Source organism: Oncorhynchus mykiss, chromosome 13, assembly GCF_057628025.1.
Source record: "Oncorhynchus mykiss isolate SJ-2025 chromosome 13, ASM5762802v1, whole genome shotgun sequence".
NCBI classification, from domain to species: Eukaryota; Metazoa; Chordata; class Actinopteri; order Salmoniformes; family Salmonidae; genus Oncorhynchus; species Oncorhynchus mykiss.
In genome coordinates, this window is record NC_143034.1 from 28,403,651 (window position 1) to 28,424,382 (window position 20,732).

General features: G+C 48.6%; 1 protein-coding gene across 3 annotated transcripts in view; it reads right to left on the reverse strand.

Moving 5' to 3' along the window:
- LOC110485853 (serine/threonine-protein kinase N1) overlaps nt 1-20,732 on the reverse strand; it is a 63,853-nt gene that overhangs the window by 5,775 nt on the left and 37,346 nt on the right. The window contains exons 1-13 of one of the 3 annotated variants that reach the window (XM_036940518.2): nt 18,273-18,923; nt 11,191-11,385; nt 10,828-10,933; nt 10,508-10,656; nt 10,028-10,148; nt 6,859-7,004; nt 2,529-2,742; nt 1,942-2,142; nt 1,664-1,773; nt 1,133-1,276; nt 919-994; nt 513-642; nt 223-307 (exon numbers count right to left, since the gene is read on the reverse strand). In XM_036940518.2, the coding sequence (XP_036796413.2) occupies nt 223-307; nt 513-642; nt 919-994; nt 1,133-1,276; nt 1,664-1,773; nt 1,942-2,142; nt 2,529-2,742; nt 6,859-7,004; nt 10,028-10,148; nt 10,508-10,656; nt 10,828-10,933; nt 11,191-11,385; nt 18,273-18,344 (1,749 nt within the window). In that variant the 5' untranslated portion in view covers nt 18,345-18,923. Of the gene's footprint in view, nt 1-222; nt 308-512; nt 643-918; nt 995-1,132; nt 1,277-1,663; nt 1,774-1,941; nt 2,143-2,528; nt 2,743-6,858; nt 7,005-10,027; nt 10,149-10,507; nt 10,657-10,827; nt 10,934-11,190; nt 11,386-11,843; nt 12,114-18,272; nt 18,924-20,732 lie in introns of those variants that run through there. The other 2 variants (XM_036940520.2, XM_036940521.2) reach the window with 2 other exon arrangements.

The window sequence follows — 20,732 nt, forward strand, 5'->3', positions numbered from 1 at the left end:
GGAAGAGGACAGAGCGACGGAGGGAGGAAGAGGACAGAGAGACGGGGGGAGGAAGAGGACAGAGAGACGGGGGGAGGAAGAGGACAGAGAGATGGAGGGAGGAAGCAAAGCCAGGAGTGAGAGAGAGAGAGGTAAATGAAGTGGGTGAGTGTGTGAGGTTCCTCTCATGTTGTATTTTGCTATTCTCTTATTGGGTTTCTCGTCTTCCTGTCCCTCTCTCACCGGGGTGTTATTATCAGAGTCTCTCCTGTAATCATGCCTGACTGGAGAGTCACTGTCCAGATTTAGTTTCTCCACTGAGATCTCCCTGTAAACACGTGCAAACACACACACATACAGACAAGGGTGGTTAGCGACAGGGTCCAGAGTGCACAGCATGCTACGTGGAGTTCATTCAACAACTTACAGGGATGAATTTGAGGAGTAGATACTTGGGTACAAGTTGCTTGCGTGGGCCACGCACCAAGTCGTGTGTGTGTGTGTGTGTGTGTGTGTGTGTGTGTGTGTAATACCCAGAGTTGAGGTTGTGTGCATTGGGGCTGTAGGTTCCGGTGTTGTTGACGGTGGGGATAGCGTTCCTCAAGAGTCGGACCCAGGTCCCGATGTCAACATTCATCTGACGAGCTCTCAGGAAAGCCTTGCCTGCAAACACACACCGGAACAGTTCAAACACACACACACACACACACAATATATAAATCCAGCTGGACACAGCAGCAAACACACCCATTTTCAAAAGACACCATGCGGTTAAATCTGTTATGACCACAAGGAGGTGCTGTGGTGAGGTCAACCCTTCCGTTATCATCATAATAAAAACGCCATAGAAATACAATCTCATTCTAGCTCTGTGGGAAATACTGTAGTAAGATATCCACTGTACCAGTAGGTTCTGGATTTCTCCCTGCCCTTTCTCACCGTGCTGTTTGGAGAAGACCTTCTTCTGTCTCTGAAGGCGTGGGACTCTCTCAATCACCGGGTTGAAGAATATCACCTGAACAAATCACACACGTCACAACTGCTCTCTATATAATGGATCGATCAACTCATTTACCAAACACAGTTTTGATACTTCTTTAATGGTGTCAAGTTTACCGCGTGTGTGTGTGTGTGTGTGTGTGTTGAAACCTACCTCAGCCAGAAGCAGTCCCTGAGGCTCCAGCTCCAGCTGAACTCTGTGTTTCTGGTTGTCCAGGAAGTCCTCCAGCTTCAGGTACTTGAGAGCGCACAGCGAGCGGTAGTCCCTCCAGTACACTGCTATCTCCATCTCCCTGGACTGGAACACACACACGTAACAGGTTCCAACTAAGATACACACAGACACATGATACCTCTTCAAAGAGCTGACTAGTGTAGGAGCAAGACTGTGTGAAGAGGTTTGGTCCCTTTGTGTGTGTGTGTGTGTGTGTGTGTGTGTGAGTGTGTGTGTGTGTGAGAGAGAGTGTGTGTGAAGACTTGTTTATTTTGTGAGTGTATGAGTGAGTGAGTGCGTGCGTGTGTGTGTGTGTGTGTGTGTGTGTGTGTGTGTGTGTGTGTGTGTGTGTGTGTGTGTGTGTGTGTGTGAGTGAGAGAGAGAGAGAGAGAGAGGACATTTGTACTTGTGTAAGTATATTTTAATGATAATATTGTCTGTGTGTGTGTATGTGTGTGTGAGACCGCTCACCCTCTCCAGCTCCACAGTAAAGGTCTGATCCCAGGCCTGCTCCCCTACACTCTTCCAGGCTGTCTGACCCACCACTGAGTTATCCATCTTCAGCACCGCACTCACCTCCGCTACAAACACACACACACACACACACACACACACACACACACACACACACACACACACTTATTACACACACTACACAAACACATCTTTACACAAATATCCATTTAACAGCCAAATTCATGGTAACGGTATGGTTCATTTGACACACACACTCTACCCGAGCCACTCACAGGAGAGTTCATCGGTCTTGCTGGGAGTCTTGCCGCTGACGCTCCCGCTGCGTCCGTACAGGTTGCTCTTGCTGCTGCGGTTCATGAAGGAGCGTCCCTCCCCGGGGCTGTAGCAGGGCAGCATGACCGCCGTGCCCTTACTGCGCCCCGGGACCACCTCCAACACCCCCACACAGCCCAGCAGCTGCACCTGGAGAGTACCTGAAGACACCGGGGGGCAGAGAAAGAGAGTAAGCATGCTCCCGAGACGCCACTATCTGGACCTAAAGCAAGCGCTTCACCGCGTGACGTAAAGAGGCTCCTGTCCATGTTTAGTTTGAAATGCCATGGTGAAGCTAACCGCTATGAAACCACTGTCAATAGTCCACCATCAAGAAGAATCCATAAGCCAGGGCATGAAGCCAGCGAAACAGAACGAGTGTGAATGTACAGTATGTCAAATGTATGCACGCATGACTGTAAGTCACTTTGGACAAAAGCATCTGCTAAATGGTATATTATATTCGTAGACGGTTGAATGTGACGGATACTATTGAGTGTTGTGTGCAGTCCTATCCTATTGAAACGTTTAGACCAGTGTCTCTCACCAGTGAGCGGGGAGGGCTTGCTGAGGGTGCTGTACTGGTTGTGAAGGTAGGGGGCACTGTGGCGGGAGCTGAAGGCCGGGGAGGAGGCCAGGACTAGTTCCTCCTTGATGAGGCAGGCCTTGGGGTGGTCCTCCGGCAGGTCGGCCAGACGCTGGTCCAGAGAGTCCCTCAGGAGGTCCAACCGCTGGGACGCCTCGCTCAGACGACACTGGGCCTGGAGGAGATGAGAGGGGGCGGAAGTGGGGTGAGATGCTCGAAAATAGACCAGGAAGTGTGTGCACTGTATAGAAGTGTGGGTTTACAAATGACACTGGGCCTGGAGGTAGAGAGATTCAGGGATTTGGAAGGATAGGGCTGAGACCCTAAAGACCAAACCAGGTATGAGCTCGGTAGGCATGAAAAAGTTTCAATGAACTTCAAAAGAAGGTGTATTTTCAGATTCTGCACGGACACATTTTCACCTGTTTGTACCCAATGAACACAACCCTGGATTATTTATTTATTTATTTTATTTCACCTTTATTTAACCAGGTAGGCAAGTTGAGAACAAGTTCACATTTACAATTGCGACCTGGCCAAGATAAAGCAAAGCAGTTTGACACATACAACAACACAGAGTTACACATGGAGTAAAACAAACATTCAGTCAATAATACAGTAGAAAAATAAGTCTATATACAATGTGAGAAAGTGAGGTGAGATAAGGGAGGTAAAGGCAAAAAAAAGGCCATGGTGGCAAAGTAAATACAATATATCAAGTAAAACACTGGAATGGTTGATTTGCAGTGGAAGAATGTGCAAAGTAGAGATAGATAGAAATAATGGGGTGCAAAGGAGCAAAATAAATAAAGTAGGGAAAGAGGTAGTTGTTTGGGCTAAATTATAGATGGGCTATGTACAGGTGCAGTAATCTGTGAGCTGCTCTGGCAGCTGGTGCTTAAAGCTAGTGAGGGAGATAAGTGTTTCCAGTTTCAGAGATTTTTGTAGTTTGTTCCAGTCATTGGCAGCAGAGAACTGGAAGGAGATGCGGCCAAAGGAAGAATTGGTTTTGGGGGTGACCAGAGAGACATACCTGCTGGAGCGCGTGCTACAGGTGGGTGCTGCTATGGTGACCAGCGAGCTGAGATAAGGGGGGACTTTACCTAGCAGGGTCTTGTAGATGACCTGGAGCCAGTGGGTTTGGCGACGAGTATGAAGCGAGGGCCAGCCAACGAGAGCGTACAGGTCGCAGTGGTGGGTAGTATATGGGGCTTTGGTAACAAAACGGATGGCACTGTGATAGACTGCATCCAATTTATTGAGTAGGGTATTGGAGGCTATTTTGTAAGTGACATCGCCCGAAGTCGAGGATTGGTAGGATGGTCAGTTTTACAAGGGTATGTTTGGCAGCATGAGTGAAGGATGCTTTGTTGCGAAATAGGAAGCCAATTCTAGATTTAACTTTGGATTGGATATGTTTGATGTGAGTCTGGAAGGAGAGTTTACAGTCTAACCAGACACCTAGGTATTTGTAGTTGTCCACATATTCTAAGTCAGAGCCGTCCAGAGTAGTGATGTTGGACAGGCGGGCAGGTGGAGGCAGCGATCGGTTGAAGAGCATGCATTTAGTTTTACTAGCATTTAAGAGCAATTGGAGGCCACGGAAGGAGAGTTGTATGGCATTGAAGCTCGCCGGGAGGGTTGTTAACACAGTGTCCAAAGAAGGGCCAGAAGTATACAGAATGGTGTCGTCTGCGTAGAGGTGAATCAGACTCACCAGCAGCAAGAGCGACATCATTGATGTATACAGAGAAGAGAGTCGGTCCAAGAATTGAACCCTGTGGCACCCCCATAGAGAGGCCCAGACAACAGACCCTCCGATTTGACACACTGAACTCTATCAGAGAAGTAGTTGGCAATCATTTGAGAAACCAAGGCTGTCGAGTCTGCCGATGAGGATGTGGTGATTGACAGTGTTGAAAGCCTTGGCCAGGTCAATGAATACGGCTGCACAGTATTGTTTCTTATCGATGGCAGTTAAGATATCGTTTAGGACCTTGAGCGTGGCTGAGGTGCACCCATGACCAGCTCTGAAACCAGATTGCATAGCGGAGAAGGTATGGTGTGATTTGAAATGGTCGGTAATCTGTTTGTTGACTTGGCTTTCAAAGACCTTAGAAAGGCAGGGTAGGATAGATATAGGTCTGTAGCAGTTTGGGTCAAGAGTGTCCTCCCCCTTTGAAGAAGGGGATGGCCGCAGCTTCTTTCCAATCTTTGGGAATCTGAGACGACACGAAAGAGAGGTTGAACAGGCTAGTAATAGGGGTGGCAACAATTTCGGCAGATAACTTCAGAAAGAAAGGGTCCAGATTATCTAGCCCGGCTGATTTGTAGGGGTCCAGATTTTGCCGCTCTTTCAGAACAACAGCTGACTGGATTTGGGAGAAGGAGAAATGGGGAAGGCTTGGGCGAGTTGCTGTGGGAGGTGCAGTGCTGTTGACCGGGGTAGGGGTAGCCAGGTGGAAAGCATGGCCAGCCGTAGAAAAATGCTTATTGAAATTCTCAATTATAGTGGATTTATCGGTGGTGACAGTGTACACAAGCAGTTAGAAAAGCCAAGGCTAGCTTTTTCAAGCAGAAATTTTCTTCCTGCAACACAAACTCTAAAAAGTTCTGGGACACTGTAAAGTCCTATCTTCAGTGCAGTGGGCAGCTGGGAGGAGGTGTTCTTATTCTCCAAGGACTTTACAGTGTCCCAGAACTTTTTAGAGTTTGTGTTGCAGGAAGCAAATTTCTGCTTGAAAAAGCTAGCCTTGGCTTTTCTAACTGCTTGTGTATATTGGTTTCTAGCTTCCCTGAAAAGTTGCATAGCACGGGGGCTGTTCGTTGCTAATGCAGAACGCCATAGGATGTTTTTGTGTTGGTTAAGGGCAGTCGGGTCTGGAGAGAACCAAGGGCTATATCTGTTCCTGGTTCTACATTTCTTGAATGGGGCATGCTTAATTAAGATGGTGAGGAAGGCGTTTTAAAAAAAATAACCAGGCATCCTCTACTGACGGGATGAGATCAATATCCTTCCAGGATACCCCGGCCAGGTTGATTAGAAAGGCCTGCTTGCTGAAGTGTTTCAGGGAGCGTTTGACAGTGATGAGTGGAGGTCGTTTGACCGCTGACCCATTACGGATGCAGGCAATGAGGCAGTGATCGCTGAGATCTTGGTTGAAAACAGCAGAGGTGTATTTAGAGGGCAAGTTGGTTAGGATGATATCTATGAGGGTGCCCGTGTTTACGGCTTTGGGGTGGTACCTGGTAGGTTCATTGATAATTTGTGTGAACATCAAGCTTAGATTGTAGGATGGCTGGGGTGTTAAGCATGTTCCAGTTTAGGTCACCTAGCAGCACGAGCTCTGAAGATAGATCGGGGGCAATCAGTTCACATATGGTGTTCAGGGAACAGCTGGGAGCAGAGGGTGGTCTATAGCAGGCGGCATTGGTGAGAGACTTGTTTTTAGACACTTCTAAAAGTAGAAGTTCAAATTGTTTGGGTACAGACCTGGATAGTAGGACAGAACTCTGCAGGCTATCTTTGCAGTAGATTGCAATACCGCCCCCTTTTGCCGTTCTATCTTGTCTGAAAATGTTGTAGTTAGGGATGAACATTTCAGAATTTTCTTCCTAAGAATGGGGTTGTAAGTGTGTTCAGTGTTCAGACACTAATTATGTACCGCATGCATGTGTAACAGTATAGCTTCCGTTCCTCTCTTCACCCCTACCTGGGCTCGAACCAGGGACCCTCTGCACACATCAACAACTGCCACCCACGAAGCATCGTTACCCATCGCTCCACAAAAGCCAACAACTACTTCAAGGTCTCAGAGCGAGTGACGTCACCTGATTGAAACGCTATTAGCGCGCACCACCGCTAACTAGCTAGCCATTTCACATCGGTTACACTCACCCCCCTTTTGACCTCCTCCTTTTCTACAGAAACCAGTGATCCGGGTCAACAGCATCAATGTAACAGTCTAACTTTCATCCGTCCCCTCGCCCATACCCGGGCGCGAACCAGGGACCCTCTGCACACATCAACAACTGCCTCCCACGAAGCATCATTACCCATCGCTCCACAAAAGCCCTTGCAGGGCAAGGGGAACAACTACTTAAAGGTCTCAGAGCGAGTGACGTCACCCGATTGAAACGCTATTAGCGTGCACCACCGCTAACTAGCTAGCCATTTCACATCGGTTACATATGGATTCATATGCATCCATGTAGAGTGAGTTTGCACGCAATGAGTTCTGTGGTGTGTGTTCATGTTCTGTGTGTGTCTACACATGCATGTGGTGTGTACCTCTGACAGGGTCTTCTTATCCTGGACCTTGCTGGCCCCCAGTAGTCGGAGGACATTCTTAGCTCCCTCTGCCACAGCGTGTTCTACCCTGTAGTGGTGCCTCAGCTCCTCAATACGCAGCTCCACACCACACACGTCCTGGTTACCTGGAGGAGGGGGGAGAGAGAGAGAAGGGATGAGTGAAAAGCGCATATAAGGAGTGAGTAGACCTAGATGTATGCGTTTAATGCATGATGTTAACATAGGTTAACTTCAATAATAGTCTAGGAGTTTCTGATATACTCTGAGGTAAAAAAATAAAAAAATGATCTGGAATGTTTTATTTATCAGGAAAACTATCCCTGAGAGGAAGATGGTCAGTGTAGTTTAGGGCACTCTCCTTTATGCTTTCTGTCACAACCCCGAATCTGACCTGACTTGACAGGTGAACGGACTAGACTGGAGCGGTCCTTCTACCATTCCGCTTTCACCCGTCACTGGTGATGTGTTAAGAGAGACGGGGAAAATATGGGACATAAACTCAAGATGACACTTCCTTTTTACTCAGACTGCGGAATAGCAGAGGGGTTGAGACATTTCATCAATGTGTGTTGGAATATTTGGGTGTTCTGGATAGGTTTAGAGTGTACACTGTGCTTATGTGAGAGGGAGGAGAGGGGGAGAGAGAAACAGAGAGAAAGAGACAGACAGAGAGAGAGAGAGAGAGAGAGAGAGAAGGGTGCGATGGAGATAGAGAGCGAAGGAGAGTGTGAGAGGTGGGTGGGAAGAGAGAGGGGGGGAAGGAAGAGAGAGAAACCGAGAGAGCGAGAGGGAGGGGGTGGAAGGACAGAGGTAGAGAGTGAAGGAGAGAGTGACAGAGGTGGATGGGGTGAGAGAGGGGGAAGGAAAAGAGAGAGTCATGTAGAGAGGGGCAGACAAGAGAGAAGTGGGTAAGTGGTTGAATGAGAGAGAGAGAGAGAGAGAGAGAGAGAGAGAAAGTGAGAGAGTGAAGAAAGAGAGAGATAGACACAGAAGAGAAAGGTGGGTGGGTATGTGGTTGAATTCCTTTATCTCCTAATACGGTCTTCGGCTGGGTGCCAGAGACCCTTCTGTCTGACTGTAAGGGGTGTGTGTGTGTGTGTGTGTGTGTGTGCGCGCGCGAGTGCGCATTTGTGTAAATACAGAGGGAGTGTGTATTTACCTTTATGTGAGTATGTGTTTACCTTTAGGTGAGTGTGTGATGGGGGTCTGTTTCTGCAAGTGTGTGTGTGGTAGTGGAAGTCGTTGGCTAAGTAACCACTAAAGCCACTTAGGGTGAAAATCCCATCCTCGACCCCACATTCACCCTGCTACATTTGAACAAGGATCCCTCGTCACATATGTCTACATTTGAAAGTTGAAGAAGTGCTTCTGACCAGCGATGAGGAAAAAGCCTGAAAGACATATTTCATAGGGAATACACTATCCTCACTAGCCAGAGTTCTGTTGGGTACAGATGGGTACACCAGAAAACGCCTGCCCATAGGAACACATGATCCTTAAAGTCCCTCCAAATAGCTTTCAGTTCCTCTCCCCTCCTTACTCCTTTCCCTCCATCTACCTCTCTTGACCTCCATCAATCCCTCTCTTCTCCAGATGACCCCATTAGCTGTTTCCTGAGGATGGAGGGCCCATAAAGGCCCATTCACGTGCCCTTCTGCAATTGAGATTCATCGATCGCCTGCTAACTCGTAACGCACGATGAGTCCATGTGTGTGTGCGTGCGCATGTGTGCGTGCGTGTGCATGTACTTTGAGAGTCAGTGTTTGTATGCGTGTCCTCTCGAGTTTCTACTGAGCCCACAGCTTTGAGAGGGCGAGAGACAGACACACACGCGGGATGTCAATGAGTCTGGCTGCCCTCCTCACTCCAGGAGAGAAGCATCCAGACAGTCCCTGAGGCTGTAGAGTATTGATCTGTTTACTGTTAGCCTCGTCTCAGTCTGGACGGACACTCAGGGGGAGGTAGATGACTATACTGTACATGGGGAGAGGTTAGAGCTGGGCAGTATTGATGGCCTTTTGACTGAGCTGCCATTTGACGGATTGAGGTAAGGTGAAATGTGCTGGCAACCTTCCAGCCTCACAGACAAAACCTGTACAGCGAGAGGGCCGCCCATACAGACGGACACACAGAGAGAGGGCCGCCCAGACAGACGGACACACAGAGAGAGGGCCGCCCAGACAGACGGACACACAGAGAGAGGGCCGCCCAGACAGACGGAAACACAGAGAGAGGGCCGCCCAGACAGACGGACACACAGAGAGAGGGCCGCCCAGACAGACGGACACACAGAGAGAGGGCCGCCCAGACAGACGGAAACACAGAGAGAGGGCCGCCCAGACAGACGGACACACAGAGAGAGGGCCTCCCAGACAGACGGACACACAGAGAGAGGGCCGCCCAGACAGACGGACACACAGAGAGAGGGCCGCCCAGACAGACGGACACACAGAGAGAGGGCCGCCCAGACAGACGGACACAAAGAGAGAGGGCCGCCCAGACAGACGGACACACAGAGAGAGGGCCGCCCAGACAGACGGACACACAGAGAGAGGGCCGCCCAGACAGACGGACACACAGAGAGAGGGCCGCCCAGACAGACGGACACACAGAGAGAGGGCCGCCCAGACAGACGGACACACAGAGAGAGGGCCGCCCAGACAGACGGACACACAGAGAGAGGGCCGCCCAGACAGACGGACACACAGAGAGAGGGCCGCCCAGACAGACGGAAACACAGAGAGAGGGCCGCCCAGACAGACGGACACACAGAGAGAGGGCCTCCCAGACAGACGGACACACAGAGAGAGGGCCGCCCAGACAGACGGACACACAGAGAGAGGGCCGCCCAGACAGACGGACACAAAGAGAGAGGGCCGCCCAGACAGACGGACACACAGAGAGAGGGCCGCCCAGACAGACGGACACACAGAGAGAGGGCCGCCCAGACAGACGGACACACAGAGAGAGGGCCGCCCAGACAGACGGACACACAGAGAGAGGGCCGCCCAGACAGACGGACACACAGAGAGAGGGCCGCCCAGACAGACGGACACACAGAGAGAGGGCCGCCCAGACAGACGGACACACAGAGAGAGGGCCGCCCAGACAGATGGACACACAGACAGGTAAGTATACACTGTCCTACCCTGTGTGTCCTCGGTGTGCTCTGTGGCCTGCACGTTCTTGCGGATCTGCATGCGGATGATGTCGATCTTGGTCTTGCTGTCCTGCAGCATCTGCTGTGCCGTCTGCAGCATCTTCTTGTCCTGATTGGAGGAGGAGGAGAAAGACACAGGAAGACCCGGATCACATGTCAGGAAGTAGAAGATGTGATGAATCACCTCAAGTCTAAATTGCTTTCTTTTCTTTTCTGCATCTGCACTGATGTGGTATACATATGCTAAATCCTGGTATGAATCCACCATGTTGCTTTTCCCGGTTTCTGTGTTTGTGTTTTCAGATCGCTGTAGATTAAGGAGAAGCATGCATTTAAGTGGGGAGGACATAGAAAAAAGACCTGAGGTGACAGGAGACAAGGACAATCAGCAGATGGGGGAGGGAGGAAAGAGGTGCGGTAAGTACAGAGGGGATGAATCAGCAGATGGCTGGTTGGAGAGGACAGTACCTTGGTGGATCCGTTGGCGTAGATTGGAATCATGTTCTCGGCTCCCTGTTTGACCTTGAGCTCGATGTTGAGCTGTCTCTCCAGGGCGGCAATGCGGTCCTGGCTTGCTGACGAGCGGCTCTCCGCCCTCGGGGACTGGGGTGGGTCATCTGGGGTGGGGTGTCAAAGGTCAGATACATGTTGTCATCGCAATACCAACGCAATACCTTGAGGTTCAATCTATCACGACAACCAAAAAATCTCCCTTTTCATACTTGCACGGCTATGACTACGCAGGGGGCGACACATAAAAGTATGAATGGAATCGTCTAAAAACATACCCTTGTTGTCGTCTCCTCCCTTGACCATGATGTGAGCGTCCAGCTCCTGCAGCTGAGCATGCAGGTCTTCCAGCTTGCGGTTGGAGCTGCGTAGTTGGGAATCCACCTAGTGAATAACACACAACAACAAATGACATTTACATTGCAACTTTCCAATGCTCGTAGCCCTTTACATCAATGCGTGTCAGTGAATGTGTAATGCCTCGCGTTGCGCTGTGTCACTATGTTAACTTACATGTAACGCCCTACGCTTTATTTGATGAGACCCAATAAACACAATGAAACTATTATAAAACGATTAAATGACATTGTAAGAAGGGGGAGACTTATAGTACGAGTGTAAGGGGAGGAAACCTAGCCTACCTGGGAGGCATTCCTCTTATCGGTGGTGGCCCTGCGGAGGTTGTCAGCCCCCTCCTTGATCTTCAGCTCCTTCCTGATCTCCCTGCGGATCCTCTCCCTCTGCTCATCAAGACGCTGCTGCACCGCGGTGTCTGAGAAGTCCGAGCTCTGGTCCAGACCCAGCTGCTCTAAGACGGACAGCCCACCTGGGTCACTCTGGATAGGGGGAAGAGGGAGGGGAAGGATGAGGGGTGAAACATGGGGGGACGGGAGAGAGAGGAAAGGGAGCAACAGAAGACAGAAGGAGGGAGAGGAAGGAAGTGGGAAAGAGAGGATAGAACAAATGTTAGCATGGGTTTGTAGAAAACTCAAATGCAGGCTAAATACATATTTCAGGTGGACGATAGCTAGCGACAACGTTCAAGACGTCACATCTCTCCGGTCCACAGTCCCCCCTTAAATTGCCAATGTTCTGAGCTCTAAATTGGAGCTTGACTGTACAGTCAGAGGCACAGTGGTTACCACAAGCTGCAATTCCCTCAGGGAGAAAGTCAGCCAGCAAACCAGCCAAACAATCAGGGGACCAGCGGGAGACTGAATGAATCACTGCTATAGGAAATCGCAGCCCTGTCCCCCCCCCCAAAACCGTAAACAATACAAAAACAACACATCACCTCCTGGCTGTCGTCGTCCTCAAACAGCCCATCGCCATGCCAACACATAGTCCCCTTTCACCTTCAAATTACAACCGCCAGACCACAGCGACAGAGAACCTCTGACAACACCGCTGGCTAAAACCACACCGAGGCTCATTGAGTTGGAGTAGAGAAACAGAAAGGAAACGATAGTTGGGGTTGTAGAGGAGTAACGTTAGAGGGGGACAGGATATCCGTCCCACACCAGCTCAGGCCCTTCCTGTTTCCTGCCTGTGTTGCTCTGCTATCAGGGAGAGAACGAGAGGGGGCCGCGTTCCAAACATACTAAAAAAGCATCCTTCCGTCCTGCCTTTGAAGTAAATGACTAACCACGTTTCCATCCACTGCTTTTCTGTGAGTAAAGTCATAGCGTATAAAAAAATATAAAAAATGAACCCCGACAACTGTGATGGAAACAGGAAGTGTCGGTACAATTTTATAAATGCCGACGAATAATCTGTCCGTTCGACATGGTGGGATCGTTTTGTGTCGGTAAAATGCATTATTCGAGGAATGGTGGTGGAAAAGCCTTTATACTGACAAATAACCATCATATCGAAGTAAACTTGGAGTCACGCGATGACTTGTTGTGTGGTCCTCCCACTACGACTTGAGAAACCATGCAGTTTAAATTAGGCTACAGATGAAATATGTTGTGAACTCCACAGGGGGGTGAAAGTGCACGGTACGAGCTTGATGCTCCTTTCCAATAAATGCCGAGGGTCTTATTCTGGTGACATGATGATTGATGTTTGACTGCCGTTTTGACAAATAAAAACATTTTTGCGCTTATCCATTAATCTCATTGTGTAGCCTACTGCACGGTATCTGCCAGCTGTTGGATAGATCACACGTACCAAGACCAGAGTAGGCACGTTCGCTATTTAACGCAACAGCAAAACTACGGTTGAATGCAAACACACTGACTGCACGGCCAGGCACGACTCCAACACCATCATTAAGTTTGCCCATGACACAACAACCAGGCAACCTGACTGGTTGCATCACTGCCTGGTATGACAACTGCTCGGCCTCCGACCGCAAAGCACTACAGAGGGTAGTGTGACGGCCCAGTACATCACTGGGGACAAGCTTCCTGCCATCCAGGACCTCTATACCAGGCGGTGTCAGAGGAAGGCCCAAAAAATGGTCAAAGACTTCAGCCACCCTAGTCATAGACTGTTCTCTCTGCTACCGCACGGCAAGCGATACCAGACCGCCAAGTCTCGGACCAAGAGGCTTCTAAACAGCTTCAATCCCCCAGCCATAAGACTACTGAACATCTAATCAAATGGCTACCCAGACTACTTGCATTGCCCACCCCCCCTTACGCTGCTGCTACTCTCTGTTATTATATATGCATAAGCCACTTTAATAACTCTACCCACATGTATACATAACCTCAATTAACTCGACTAACCGGTGCCCCCGCACATTGACTCTGTACCGGTACCTCCTGTATATAGCCTTGCTATTATTATTTTACTGCTGTTCTTTAATTATTTGTGACTTTATTTCTTATTTATTTGAGGTATTTTTCTTAAAACTGCTTTGTTGGTTATGGGCTTGAAAGTAAGCATTTCACTGTAAGGTCTATCTATACCTGTTGTATTTGGCGCATGTGACAACTGCAACAAGTCAGTTTGCTGGAAACACAACTGGTGGGAAAATATTTTCTATATGCAGATTTTACAATATTCTCATTAAAAACAAAATCAATTTGGATAGAAACCTAGCTACTAATAGACATGGCTGAGAGTGGGAAAGCTGTGAACCCTTTGCTTTCACCAATCAAAACGTGTTACAGCCGTGATTAGTGATTTTTTATTTCATTTTATTTATTTCACCTTTATTTAACCAGGTAGGCAAGTTGAGAACAAGTTCTCATTTACAATTGCGACCTGGCCAAGATAAAGCAAAGCAGTTCGACACATACAACGACACAGAGTTACACATGGAGTAAAACAAACATACAGTCAATAATACAGTATAAACAAGTCTATATACGATGTGAGCAAATGAGGTGAGATAAGGGATTACCTCAAGGAAGGATGGAAGGACACACTTCAAAACTACTGGAATGGGCCAGTCAAATAAGTATGGGAGGATGAGCCATTTTGACCTTTGACTTCCTCTGAGCTCATAATGTGCACAGGACTGAGTGCCGTGGCCACTAAAAGCTAACCGTTACTCTTTAACAAGAGGGAGGAGAAACAGAGCAGAGTGGAGAGCATCCTTGCCTAGGCTGTCAGCTCACATTACAGGAAAGGAGGAGAAATAGAGGTTAACGGTTAGCAAGCGCCTCATCCAGATCATATGACAGGAAGAGACCAATGTTTAGCTAGCGCCTCATCCAACTGGTATCACAGGAAGAGGCTAACGTCTAGCTAGCGCCAACATCCATCTGATATGATAGGAGCGGCTAACATAAAGTTAGCCTTTAGCACTCCCTGCCTGTGGTTCCGAGGGAACCCACTCTAGAACCCTTGGGCTAACGGCTAGCTAGTCCCAACATCCATCTAATATGATAGGAGAGGCTAATGCTAGCAGTTAGCGCGACTCTAGGACCCTGGGGAGGTGCTCCAGGCCCAGACTGAGTGGGTGGGAGGCTTGCAAGGTCTTCAGGCCCGCCGCGACCTGAATTAAAGATGACAAAGTTTGCTGCTGTGTCTGTAAAGCATGGAGGAGGAGAGCGAGGCGAGAGAAACTCTCGCTCTGCAGACTGGCTGGTGCACTCCCTGCACTGTACTGTTAGCCTGGTTAGGGATACACTGTACTGTAGTGTAGAAGGCCGTGGGTGTTGAGATGACTGGGGGGTTTGAGCCTGACTGTGCTGCTTTGTTGTGTTCTACTTCTACCACATCATAGGCCTAGAGGACGCCTGAACTGAACCCGTCTGTTTCTGCTTCAGGAGCTTGGTGTCGCCTTGTGTGCTGGCAAGGCAATGTTGTTGAACGCAGAAAGAGTCTGCTACACAGGATGTCTGAACTGGAGCCGTGCTGACAGTCTGTTTCTGCTTTAGCTTGTTGTTGTCTAGCCACATCAGTGTGGCAACTGGCAAGGCAGTGATGCAACTAGTGTTGTTGAATGTAGAAAGAGTCCGGTACCCAGGTTAGCTGAGCTGGCCCTTCGCTCAGGAAGGCCAAGGTTGATTATTTGGTAAATATTTTCTTAACTCGCGCTGTTGGTTAAGGGCTTGTAAGTAAGCATTTCACGGTAAGGTCTACACTTGTTGTATTCGGTGCATGCGACAAATAAAGTATGATTTGATAGAGTGTGGGGGTTGAAGATGAACGGAAAAGATAGTAACCCCGATAAGAGGAAGTGTCAGTGTGTGAGGCTACTGCGGGTAAAAGTGGCCCTTTGCCACAGATCTAGGATCAGCTAGGTCCAAATCCTGGCCTTGACCATTAGCGGGGAAAACACAAAACTGACCTTAGATCAGTGTCTGCACCACCAGAGCTCCAATTAAATGGTAATTGAATTAGGCCTATATCACTGTCAACACGGCAAGTTGTCCAGCTGCTCCCAGACCCACTAGGACTTTCACACAACTGCACCAATGTGTAATACATAGCCGTCTGGTTGGAATCCCCAACGCAGTAAGTACCGATAAGTGCATAGAGATAATGGCTGGCTAATTCAATAGATAGTGGTGCCATTAGCTATACGCTAACAGAGGCTAATTCAAAAGATAGTGGTGCCATAAGCTATACGCTAACAGAGGCTAATTCAATAGATAGTGGTGCCATTAGCTATACGCTAACAGAGGCTAATTCAATAGATAGTGGTGCCATTAGCTATACGCTAACAAAGGCTAATTCAATAGATCGTAGTGCCATTAGCTATACGCTAACAGAGGCTAATTCAATAGATCGTGGTGCCATTAGCTATACGCTAACAGAGGTTAATTCAATAGATAGTGGTGCCATTAGCTATACGCTAACAGAGGCTAATTCAATAGATAGTGGTGCCATTAGCTATACGCTAACAGAGGCTAATTCAATAGATAGTGGTGCCATTAGCTATATGCTAACAGAGGCTAATTCAATAAGACCAGCGGAGGAGAGAGAGAAGAGAGGGAACTGAAGAGAAGGAGAGAACATGGTCAGATTGCATTAGAATGTCATGAGCTCACGATGGAAAACAGTCTGCCGGAGTTTCCTGCTCCGAGATAACGATTTGAACAGAGATACAGTCACACACACACACACTACTGGCACGAGATACTGTCGCCCACGCTCGCCCACGGCGGTCTATCTGGGTTCTCTTACAGCCACTGGCTTCACACACACACACACACACACACACACACACACACACACACACACACACACACACAACAGGGGATGAAGCATGAGTCCAGTCAGTACACCGATCACACCCTCTACAATAACAATACCCTGGCAATGGGTCATGCGTGTGGACACACTCCGGAGACCTGCAATGATGTGGAGAGTTTAAGTCAGGCCAAGGGAGGGGATTTTGGTGTGAGTGAGTCAGCTTTCTGTGTGTGTGTGTGTGTGTGTGTGTGTGTGTGTGTGTGTGTGTGTGTGTGTGTGTGTGTGTGTGTGTGTGTGTGTGTGTGTGTATGTGTATGTGTGTGTGTGTGTGTGTGTGTGTGAAGCCAGTGGCGGTAAGAGAACCCAGATACACCGCCGTGAACCATTGACACTCCGCCGCGACTCCATTCCATTGTGACGTAACAGAGCTCACAGGTCGTCCATCTTGGGAAGTCGTCTTGGGTCACCAGACATACACAAACGTCGGTGAAAACTTTGACCAATACGCCAAAGCAGAGGCACTGACAGTGTGTGTGTGTGTCCTGGTTACCGGTCCCAAATAAAGAACAGATATTTATTACACCTGTCTTTACGGTACACGGTCTCTCTGACAGGAGTGTGTGTGCGACTGTGTGTGTGTGTGTTACATCCAGAGGGAGTGTGTTCTGTGTCTTGATGAGGGAGACAGTACAGTCAGTACACAGTTAGAGCACAGGGCCCCTCATGAGGTAAACAGACGGTTTCTCTCTCTGTGCTCCCACTTCTTGGCAGTCTACACAGCGTATAAACACACACACACACCATCTCCCACACACACTATGTATGGGGCCATGGCTGGTGAACACACACACACACAGGCACGTATACACAAAATGTGTGTGCGCATGCAGGTACAATGGCTGCTTTTTGAAATAGGTTTTCTGTACTAACTTAGTTGGCCTAATCAACGTTCCCTCTCATCAAGTGGAACATGGTCACATTTCTCTGTTCGCCTACTCGCAACAGCAGGGAATAACCAGTTACCACATATAAACTGGATGAGAAGGCAGACGGAGGAGATGATGAGAGACAGGGAAAACAAGTAGAAAGAGCATGTCATCCCCAGGGCTTGGAGAGAGAGCGGGAGAGAGAGGGAGGCAGGGCGTGGGAGCGAAAAAGAGAACGAGAGCGCACACCTGCAGCTTTACTGCCCGTATGTCTCTCAGTGGCTCCAGCCCTGCAGTAATGAGAGAGAGAGACAGAGAGAGACAGAGAGAGAGAGAGAGAGAGAGAGAGGTAGAGATGAAGGGAGAGAGAGAGAGAGGTAGAGATGAAGGGAGAGAGAGAGAGAGAGAGAGAGATGAAGGGAGAGAGAGAGAGAGAGAGAGAGAGAGAGAGAGAGAGATGAAGGGAGAGACAGATAAATAGAGAGAAAGGCGGCCAGACTAGTAGAGACAGTGGGAGAGCGAGAGTAGGAAGATAAAAAATCCTAGGATAGGCAGGGGAGACAGAGGGAACACAGAATGCAAGAGAAAGAGAGGGAGCCAGGATGAGCAAGAGAGGGAGCATGGGGAGTGAAAGAGAGAGGGGAAGTGGAAAGCCAACACAAACAAAGAGAAACAGCACGAGGGGGACAGGAAGAGAGGGAAGAGAGAGGCAGATGATGCACAGCTGGGCCCGTGTGACAAAGAGAGAGAGAGAGAGAGAGAGAGAGAGAGAGAGAGAGAGAGAGAGAGAGAGGAGAGAACGAGACGGACTGAGGACAAAACAAATGAAGCCAGGAGGACAAAGAGGAGAGGAGGGAGACCCAGACAAGAGAAGAAATATCCTTGTCAGTCAGCTAGAGACAGAAAACAGAAAGCAATTTAAAAACATTATGAGAAGTGGATGTGGAGGGGAAGAATAGCAAGCAGACAATAAAGGAAGTAGACAGCTGCCAATAAGGCAAACTGACATAAACAAGAGAGACCCAGAAACTCAAAAATACAGACACTTGTGAATTGAATGTACCAAGACACAAAATGAAACACACATATTGGACACACACACCCCCCCCCCCCCCCCATGGGAAAGAAGGCACAACAACTGACTACAGCAACACACACTGACAGTACAGTACAGTAAATACACGCCCTTTGAACCCTACCGCTGTGTCAGGGTGACCGCTGTCTTCCGACCGCTCCCCCGGGCTCTCCCCCATTGCCTCTTCGCTCGCCATCACCCTCCTTCTCTTGCGGCCTCCCTTCCTACCGCTCTCTCTGAAAGTCTCCCCCTTAGAGCACTGCTTTATCTCTCCCTGCTCAAATCCACCGCCAACGTCCCTCTTCAAAAGGGAAGAGAGAGAAAAAGGAAACTACAGGGGAACTAGAGGCAAAAGGCTGCCTGGTTGAGAGACAAGAGTAGAACGCGAGGCGAGAGACAGAGAAAGAAAAAAAGAGAGACCGAGTGTGACGGAACTCTACCCTGCACAGCTTCCTGGTTTTAGAGACAGAGAGAGAGAGAGAGAGCAGGAAAGAGAGCCAAAAAGCGAGAGGGAGAGAGAGCAAGAGTGTGTTATTGTAAACATTCATTTAGGCAGGGTCGGCCTAGAGACTGAACATCAGAGAGAGAGAGAGAGAGAGAGAGAGGAGAGCAGTTCTATGTGCTCATTGAGTGTGACAGAAAATATGACCAGAGGGCATAATAACAGAGGTACTGAGAAAAAGAGGTAGGGGGAGGGAGATAGCGAGAGAAAACAGACAAGAGAGTCTCTAGCTCCACCACATCACTCATCCTCCCCCCAGCTCAGATAAGGCCTGACGGATGACGGGAAGGAGGGAGGGGGAAGTCTAGAAAACGATCCTGGCACTTTCTCCTCCCATTGCTCCTCCTTCGAGCTCTCCCTGGCTTCCCCATCGTGTTAAAAAGCACATAGTTCAGCACGTCAGAGGAGAGCGATGTTCCGTTATGCAAACCATAGGTACAGTACATTTGGCAAGTTCTCAGACCCCTTGACTTTTTCACCTTTTTGTTAGGTTACAGCATTATTCTAAAATTGATTAAAAATAATAATCCTCCTCAATCTACACACAATACCCCATAACGACAAAGCAAAATCAGGTTATTATTACAAATAAAAAACAGAAATACTTCATTTACATAAGTATTCAGACCATTTGCTATGAGACTGGAAATTGAGCTCAGGTGCATCCTGTTTCCATTGATCATCCTTGAGATGTTTCTACAACTTGATTGGAGTGGTAAATTCAATTGATTGGACATAATTTGTAAAGGCACACACCTGTCTATATAATGTCCCACAGTTGACAGTCAGAGCAAAACCCAAGCCATGAGGTCAAAGGAATACATAGAGCTCCGAGACAGGATTGTGTCGAGGCACAGATCAGGGGAAGGGTACCGAAACATTTCTGCAGCATTTAAGGTCCTCAAGAACACAGTGGCATCATTCTTAAATGGAAGAAGTTTGGAACTGTAACAGCAGATTTCCTCTTCGTCTGAAGAGGAGGTGTAGCAGGGATCGGACCAAAACGTAGCGTGGTAAGTGTCCATGACGATTTTAATAAGAAAAGCCTGAACACTATGAAATACAAAACAAGAAACGATAACGTGAAATAAACCAAACCGAAACAGTCTCGTGTGGCACAAACACTAACACAGGAAACAAACACCCACAAACCAACAGTGAAACGCAGGCTACCGAAGTATGATTCTCAATCAGAGACAACTAACGACACCTGCCTCTGATTGAGAACCATACTAGGCCGAAACAGAAACCGAAACATAGAAACACAAAACATAGACTGCCCACCCCAACTCACTCCCTGACCATACTAAATAAAGACAAAACAAAGGAAAATAAAGGTCAGAACGTGACAGGAACCACTAAGACTCTTCCTATAGATGGCCACCGGGCCAAACTGAGCAATAGGGGGAGAAGTGCCTTGGTCAGGGAGGTGACCAAGAACCCATTGATCACTCTGACAGAGCTCCAGAGTTCCTCTGTGGAGATGGGGAAAACCTTCCAGAAGAACAACCATCTCTGCAGCACTCCACCAATCAGCCCTTTATGGTAGAGTGGCCAGACGGAAGCCACTCCTCAGGAAAAGGCACACGACAGCCCACTTGGAGTTTGCCAAAAGTCACCCAAAGGACTCTCCATCCACGAGAAAGAAGATTCTCTGGTCTGAAGATACCAAGATTGAACTCGTTGGTCTGAATGCCAAGCGTCACATCTGGAGGAAACCTGGCACCATCCCTACAGAGAAGCATGGTGGTGGCAGCATCACGCTGTGGGGATGTTTTTCAGCGGCAGGGACTGGGAGACTAGTCAGGATCGAGGGAAAGATGAATGGAGCAAAGTACAGAGAGATCCTTGATGAAAACCTGCTCCAGAGCGCTCAGTACCTCAGACAGGACAACTACCCTTAGCACACAGCCAAGGCAATGCAGGAGTGGCTTTGGGACAAGTCTTTGAGTGGAGAGACCTGAAAATAGCTGTGCAAGCCAAGCTTGTAGCGTCATACCCAAGAAGACTCGAGGCTGTGTTTCAGAAAAGTACTAAGTAAAGGGTCTGAATACTGTAAATGTAATATTTCAGTTTTACATT